This window comes from Apium graveolens, chromosome 5 (assembly GCF_009905375.1).
Source record: "Apium graveolens cultivar Ventura chromosome 5, ASM990537v1, whole genome shotgun sequence".
In the NCBI taxonomy this organism is placed as follows: Eukaryota; Viridiplantae; Streptophyta; class Magnoliopsida; order Apiales; family Apiaceae; genus Apium; species Apium graveolens.
In genome coordinates, this window is record NC_133651.1 from 180,661,160 (window position 1) to 180,669,338 (window position 8,179).

General features: G+C 34.5%; 1 protein-coding gene across 3 annotated transcripts; it reads left to right on the forward strand.

Moving 5' to 3' along the window:
* The first annotated feature begins 1,751 nt into the window (after positions 1-1,751).
* LOC141724649 (uncharacterized) lies at positions 1,752-7,794 on the forward strand. 3 transcript variants are annotated; one of them, XM_074526861.1, is made up of 3 exons: positions 1,752-3,141; positions 6,164-6,399; positions 7,061-7,794. In XM_074526861.1, the coding sequence occupies exons 2-3, from the start codon at positions 6,259-6,261 to the stop codon at positions 7,502-7,504; spliced, it is 585 nt and encodes a 194-aa protein (XP_074382962.1). In that variant the 5' UTR covers positions 1,752-3,141; positions 6,164-6,258; the 3' UTR covers positions 7,505-7,794. The 3 variants fall into 3 exon arrangements, with proteins under 3 accessions (XP_074382962.1, XP_074382963.1, XP_074382961.1); XM_074526862.1 differs by having other exon boundaries at positions 6,207-6,399; XM_074526860.1 differs by having other exon boundaries at positions 1,752-6,399.
* Positions 7,795-8,179: the final 385 nt, after the last annotated feature.

An 8,179-nucleotide genomic window follows, 5' to 3' on the forward strand; every position in this document is an offset into this window, starting at 1 on the left:
ATTATATAGAGAAATCTATACCTGAGAAATATGGTTATTCAAATTGTAGAATCTCGAGCATACCATATGATTCAAAAGTTACACTTGTCAAGAATAAGTCGGGGTACCCGTGTCTCAGTTAAGGTATTCTCAAATTATTGGGAGTTTGCAGTATCTTGCTAACTGTACTAGACCAGATATTTCATACTCTGTGTCTAAGTTGGCAAGATATACAAGTTGTCCGAACAAGACTCATTGGGAGGCACTTGATAGAGTTCTTAGATATCTGAAAGGTACCATATGCCTTGGATTGCACTCCAGGAGATTTCCTGGTGTGCTTGAGGGGTATAGTGATGCAAGTTGGATAGCTAAGAAGTCTGGCTCAAATGGAGTGACCGGATATATGTTTACCTTAGCGGGTGGAGCAGTATCCTGGAAGTCTACTATACAAACTATAGTAACTTGGTCTATTTTTGAGGCTGAGTTGTGTGCATTAGATGCCATGGGGACAGAGGCTGAATGGTTATACCTGTAGTAAGCAAATCACTTCCCGCTATTGCTGTTCATTGTGATAGTCGTACAACTATCGACAAGATCAGCAGTAGAAAGTATAACGCAAAGACAAAGAGGCACATCCAAGTTAGATTAAAGTCTATAAGGGGTTTAGTGTCTGATAGGATCATAGCTATAGAGTTTTTTGGAACTCAAGATAATATAGCTGATCCTTTGACTAAAGGGCTTGAGCATGCTGTAGTCCTTAAGTCGAGGTTGGGGATGAGACTGATAACCCATCATGATTCATCTACGACGGGAACCCAATACACATGAGAGGAGATCCCTCGAAGTGTATTCAATGTGATATTAACAAGTCGTAAGGGTGAGTTAGTTATACCTTAAAATAGATTGATACTTATGTATCTGGAGTCTATCCCCTGAAAACCTATAAGGTATGATACTGCAAGTATAACAAGAGTTTTAGAACTCTAAATGGGGTCAAGTCGTTATGACGAGATGGTAGCAGTACATCTCTGAAGATGCCCAGCTAAGCGAATGTTATTGTGAGGTCGCAATTAGAGGAAAAGGTTATTCCTCGAAGCATTCGACGAATAGGATCGAGACACGACCATTAACGTCTCAAAGCCGTAGATCATCACCATAGCCTTTGACATGTCATCATCTATGGAGAGTGGTTACACAAAACGGATAGAGATTCAAGGTGAAATATTCCATCTAGATCCGGTGACCTTTGAAGTAGAGGACCAAGGAGGGTTCAAACTCAGAAGGGTACCAACTCTGAAAAACATGTTATGATTGAAATTCAATATGCATTTCTGTTATGGATTTGTGGGGGATTGTTAGAAATTGGAAAGTTTAAGGCCTATTTTTTTCAGGTACTTGATGTAATTTCCGAAATCTATTGGTTGGAGGTTTTTCCTCATTACGAGGACATAAACTTTCATGGATAGTCTAAGGAAATTTCTTAGTGAAATTAATAAAGAAATGAAGACAAAGTTGCTTGGTTGAAATATGTTATTTAAATATTTATATTATATTGATTTAAATAATATTAATATGAATATATGAGTTTAATTTCAGATTAAATTCTGATGTGTTAACTCTAATTATATTCTGAATATTAATATTAATAAATCAGAAATATAATATAATATTTAATCTAATTTCTACTTTATTTTGAGAAGAAATATTATATTTTATATTTAATAAGATATAATATATATTATCAGTTACATTGTTTTGAGCCAAGGGTAAAAGGGAAAAATAAAGAGCAGCCATCTCCATCTCTCTAAAACCCATCTCTCTCCCACACATACACATAGCGTATATACATAGATTTTCAGGGCGAATTGAGGTGTGGTCGCCATTGTGCTTTACCGGGCTGTGACGGAATTGCACTGAGCTGTTTTATTCTGCAAGTGATATCCCGGCATCCCAACACAGATAGGTGGGGCGATAAACTCTTCAAGAACAGTGAAGTCTTTTCGAGGGCTGGCAACTCAGCTGTTTATATTACTGTATTAAAGCGACAGTGATAGCTAAGCCATTCTTTTCTCTCTCTCTTGTTATTTTATCGTTACTGAGTTTGTGTTTGGTTTCGCCATTCATCGTTTGTTTCGTTAATTGGTGTTAATTGCCTTGATTCTTGTATTGTCGTATTTTATTTTGTGAATATAACTGCCATCGTTGCGATTGTGATAATTTCCAACAGTATTTGCTTCTGTTGAATTCCTTGTGTAGTGTAGACTTCTTAATCAAATGAAATTGATTAAATTTTAAATGAACAAGTGTTGCCGTGTGCTTTCCCATTGTACTCCTTATAGAATCGCACTTCATGTAATTAAATATAGTATGAGGTGTGCCTACTCAGTCTATAGTTTTGTATGGGCGCGCTTCATACCTTAAATTGCCTTAGTATTAATCAACTACACATGAAGTGCGCCTACACAGGGGAAACCCTTGGTAAGGTGCACTTCAAGTCCTTTACCCTTTCAAACCACTTGTGAGGTGTGCTTCTCTTGGTGAAGAATTGAGAGGGCGTACTTCAACTATGCATACATAATAAATAATCACATATTGACCTGAGGCACGCTTGCTCATAAAACACCCTTGTGCGGGCGCACTTCAAGTCAAAAGACTTTAATTTCACATCCTATTAATGAGGTGCACTTCCCTTGTAGAGATACAGGGTATGCGCACTTCAAGCCTCAAAAATGGGGTATGCGCACTTCAAGCCTCAAAAATGCCATTAGAGAAATCCACCAAGTAGCAATTAATTTAAGTGCCTTTGTCGCTTGAATCTTTATAGTATATTTTTTTTATGACATTGGTTCTATTTGCAGCCTTGTATTGTAAAAGATAATTATTTTCTTGTCGCACTGACGTCTAATGCACTGGTCTAGTTCACATACAACAAATCCTGAGTTGAATTCCCTTCACTCTCATTTAATATCTATTGACATTGCCTCGACTGTTTCTTTTCTTCTGTTCACTAAGATCCTGTAATATTTATACTTGTACCACCATATTTCTCTGACACTGAAATCTTTTAAACTTTTATTCTTCATAGAGGCTCGAACATGTTAATAAACTTCCTTCTGTGACAACACTGAAGATTTCAAAGTTTGATTCCCTTTAGTGATGCATGTATGTATCCTATCTTTTGTTCTTCTGAATTCATGTGCTTCGTATTCTTTGTTACCGACTGAGTTTCATTAAGAGTTGAGTTATCGTTTGGCATGATTACTTTTTATATTACATTATGCTTTAAAATCTCCCCTATTTGGTTGATAGAGTTCGACAAACAAATCTATACATGATAACTCAATTGACAATAAGAAAAAGTAAATGTTAAAGATAATAAGTAATAAAGACTGAGTTCTGGATTAAATATACTTTTCCAGATTCTCTAAAATCTAGACAATTAAAAAAAAAATTATTGTTCCTCTAGTCTGAAGATATATATTTTATTTTCTTCTATTTTACTGTCTTCTTCTTTCTTCCCTTGCCTGAGCATTCTCTTCTAGGGCCTTTATGAGTTCTTATTTCTTCTGATTCAATCTTGCTTTCACTAAATCTCTTGCTTCAACTTCAAGAGTGTTGACTGGAGGTGAATCTTTAAGTTTCTTTAAAAATTCTTTGAGATAAGACATACCGTTGATCTTTGTTATACCTTCAAACACAAGCGACACCTTCTTTGCAAACACAAACACAGAAATCCTCTTCGGAAAATGTTGGACTCTTGTAATGTTGTTTACAGTTTTTGATTTTTTTTCTCATTGTAGATCTCAGTGATAGGCTTGATTGTAATCTTGTCATCTTTCTTTGTAGATTTCTTGATTATTAAAAGTACCTTTCTAATTGCTTTTGAATTACTCCTGTTGAATCTACTAATTAGTACATTTATTTACTGACCATTCATTTTCTTGTAACATTACACTAGCTCCTCCTTATTCTTTTTTAATGCATGGTTCATTATCTAGAACAGTTTCAAGAACTAGATTTTCATTTGCCCCTGTTACAAGAACTAATTTAAAATAGAATCCGGATTCTTTCTTAAGATAAGTCTGTGAAATATCTACTGCATGATTCAATCTGAATACATAGATCACCTCTGCTGTAGCTACATCACTTGGCGTTCTGTTAGGTTTGCCTCTGAGCATCCCTTCTTCATGAATTCAAGATGACTTCTCTCAAGGCTCTCTTCAATCAACATTAAATTATGTAAAATTAAAGTCTTGTAGTACTTCACAACTAGAGGATCAAGAAATGCTTCTACACTAATGATTATCATTATGTCTACAATGTAGTCCATCATCAGTTCATTGATCTTTTCTCCTCATTTGATTACTTTCCTCTGTAGGACATACAACTCAACTATGTTCGTCTTTACAAAAGCTTTTGTTGACATCATCAGAACTCCTTTATTTTTAAAATTGATATACATCCTCCATCCACTTCTCTGTGCACTCACAGACACACTAAAAACCTCCGCATCAAAATTTCGTAGAAATCATGAATTTTTGGAATTTGACCTCTTAACTCACCGACAGTGTCCATAACTTCTCTGTTGTTGTTTTCTTGCAATGTAATCTCTTTCTTCTTAAAAAACTGTCCGGCCACGTTCCAATCTGTGCCAATTTTCTCCTCAACATCCTTAGCTCTCAATCTTTCTCTTCCCCTCCTTTTCTTGAGCAACTTTCTCTTTTTTAAATCTTGAGCTTGATCAATATTTTTGGTCACTACCTCATCAACACCAACCAATAGACAATCATTGTGAAAAGAAAATTCGTTTGTGAACTCATCTTCTTCATTTACCTTGAATTTGTATGATGTAAGTTGATCATTTTAAAAGTGTTTGAGTGTTTATTAATCCAGAACAGAGATAACATAAAGATAAAAATAGGATATCAAATATGAAAGACAAACAATTAAAAATTACTAGTGGTTTGTTGTTCCACTAACAAGTTAATTTATTGATTTCAAGTAATCTTGGTCTAATAACCAAGCTGCTTACAAAAATAAAATGACGAATGATAAATGTTTACAATATTCTATCTGCTAAGGTGCTTTAGGTTGTCTACCGATTGATATTTTTCTTTACCCTATTCTAGTTACACGGTACTAGATATTTATACTAGTACATAATCTAATTCTATTATATCAATTGATCACTCACATATTACAATGTTTGTTTAAGAATAGAATTAGTTGATTTCACAGCTCTTCATTTGCCTTGACTTTTTCTTGAAAGGTCTTTTTCATGTTTCTTTCCTTGAAAACTGTGTTTCTTGAAAAGTTTCACAGTCTTTGACCTAAACTGTCTTCCATTGAAATAAGTCTCTGCAAAGATTTCATCCATCTTGTCTTTAACCAAATTAGGAAACCCTAATAAATTAATAATTATTGTGAAACTTATCAATTGATAATCTTTGCTTTCATCCATCGATAGATAGCTTATCCGTTGATTCCTTATGTTATCAATGAATATATGGATATCCATCGACTGCTCTTTTATCCGTTGATTGCTTTGATAGACTTTATCCGTTGATGAAGATCAATTGATACTTTTAGATATCCATTGATTAATCATCCGTTGATTTGCATCCATCTATAAATATCCATTAACTGAATATCCATTGGCTTCTTTTATCCATTAATCACTTTATATTATGGACCGGACTGAATCGAAATATTTCGGTCCGTTCGGTACTGTTCATTCAGTCCGTTCCCTATTTTTTTTAAAAAAAATATATGAAATAATATATTCAAATAAATAAAAATATACAAATTAGTTAATAAATAAGTTATAAAATATATATAATAAAAATAAATAATATATAATTCGGTCTATTTGGTCCTGATCGAATTTTTTTATTAAGGACCAGACCGAACCGAACCAAATTTTAATTCGGTCAGTACTAAATAGACCGAAAATTTAAAATTTTTTGGATTGAACCGAACCTAAATTTCACTATTTAATTCGGTTTTTTAGTTCTATTTCGGTTTTGCTCACCCCTACGTGCCTATTTATACACACACGCACTGTACTTCACTAAAAAATACACTAATGTAGCAAATTATTCAAAGTACAGGTACGTAAATGTAAATTTACAAAATGAAAAAAAGGGTAAATGTAATATAAGTGTATGTTATAAATATGTTGCAGATAGAGATGCGAACATATTGATTGGTTGATATGATACTAACAGATATCACAAAGAGAAAAAAATAGCCTTTAGAAGAAAAAATTAATCACCATTTATGGCTGCAACAACAATGGCAGCTGCCTATTCCATTGCTTCTCTAAGAAATGCAGACCAGTCTTTGTTTTCTTCCAAGTTTCGGGTTGTTCCCACAGCCAAACAGGCGCCAAGATTTCTTGCCATGGCACCTCAAAAGAAGGTATATGCACAAGTACTTTGTTTATGGAAGTAAAATATTGAGTTAAGGGTGTAATGATTTGTTAAGCATGTAGTTTTTAGTTTTGTAATAATAGTAGCATGTGTGCCGGATGGTACAACCCACCAGATACAAAATTGGTATATTTTTCGGAATATATAAGCTAATGTGAATTTTAGAAATAATGTCGTAATGGTACGTCGATAACAATTATCAAACTACTTTCAAACGTCAACTTGTTATGCCTTTGATGCGGAAGTCCTGTGCACTGAGATTAATGATGTTGGTGGTTGTAGTCTTCTTTTGCTGCTTATGTACTGTGTACATTTGCTCTTCTAAATGCTTGATAAAGTTTAAGTTTATATGCCTGTAGAATTGTATTCCCGCTAGCTGTTTCTAATAGGCATGTATTTCATTCCTTGTAGCCCATCATAACAAATTTGATGTTAGATGACAGTTAAGCATGGAACATGTTCAATTCTGTGGGCAAATGATCTGTAAGATCGGTTTTTGGGACTTGAGAATTGTTTTAGTCATTCTCTTGTGTCATTTTCTTTTTCCTTAAAGATTCTACTCAATTCACCCATACGGCATTACTTAGGTGGCTATGTACCATGAATTACTATTTCTTAAGTGAAACTGTATTTTATTCACACTGGTGCAGGTAAACAAATATGATAAGAACTGGAGCAAGCAATGGTTTGGTGCAGGATTATTTTACGAAGGTAGTGAACAAGTTGAAGTTGATGTCTTCAAGAAAATAGAGAAGCAGAAAGTCCTCAGCAACGTTGAGAAGGCAGGTCTACTGTCAAAAGCTGAGGATCTAGGAGTCACTCTATCATCCATTGAGAAGTTGGGATTGTTGTCTAAAGCTGAGGACCTTGGACTGCTGACCTTGCTGGAAACGTTTGCAACGGCCTCACCTGCAGCCTTGGCCTCAGCTGCACTGCCAGCTTTTGCATTAGCCCTTCTTGCTATTGTATTAATACCAGATGATTCAACTGCTCTTGTAGTATTACAAGATGTCATTGCGGCAACGCTTGGAGTTGGGGCAGTTGGGTTGTTTGTTGGGTCATTGGTTTTAGAAGGATTGCAAGAGGCGGATTAAATGCTCTAGAGCTAAACCCGAACATGAAGTCACTAGAAATGTCAAGTTCACATGTGATTATTTGATGGTATGAGTATGTATTATATCACATATTGTGCATTTTCTTTAGTTAACCATTTTATGTACAGCTGCAAGTGCAGTGAAAAAACCTTCATCCTGTCTTTTGTCTTCGTTTGCTATATCTTTGTAGTTCTCTATTTCCTTGTATACTGCACTAGGCAAGTTGAGATATTTACATATACAACTACTTTCATCTTTAACTGATAAAGAAAGTTAGAATTTTATGGAAAGTGAGCAACCTTTTGGTATATAAACTCCCTATTACATATAGCTGCAGATGGCTTTTGTTGTTCCAAGTTTACTTGTTTTTTCGGTTGCTGATCATTAGTTTTACTATGGGAGACAAAAAACTTGTGTGTTTGTATTCTAGTATCTTACTAGAATTGTCCTCTTGAATGTATATAAGTGTAATCTGATTCTGATACCTAGACTAATTTAAAATGGTATTTAATTTATTGAAGTATTGAACCCCTCCAAAAAAATTGAAGCTATAAAAAAAAGAAAAAGCCTGTAGAATACACCATCCGCATACAACTTTTGTAATGATATAACAGCAAAAACAATACACAGGTTAAGGGCAATTGAAAATCATCAAATGTGGCTTATGAGCTTAAG

Excerpts from the sequence above, each read along its gene's own strand:
- LOC141724649 (XM_074526860.1), top strand. The coding sequence starts at position 6,259 with ATGGCTGCAACAACAATGGCAGCTGCCTATTCCATTGCTTCTCTAAGA. Across the intron at positions 6,400-7,060 it reads CCATGGCACCTCAAAAGAAG|GTAAACAAATATGATAAGAA; the intron begins GTATATGCACAA and ends ACACTGGTGCAG.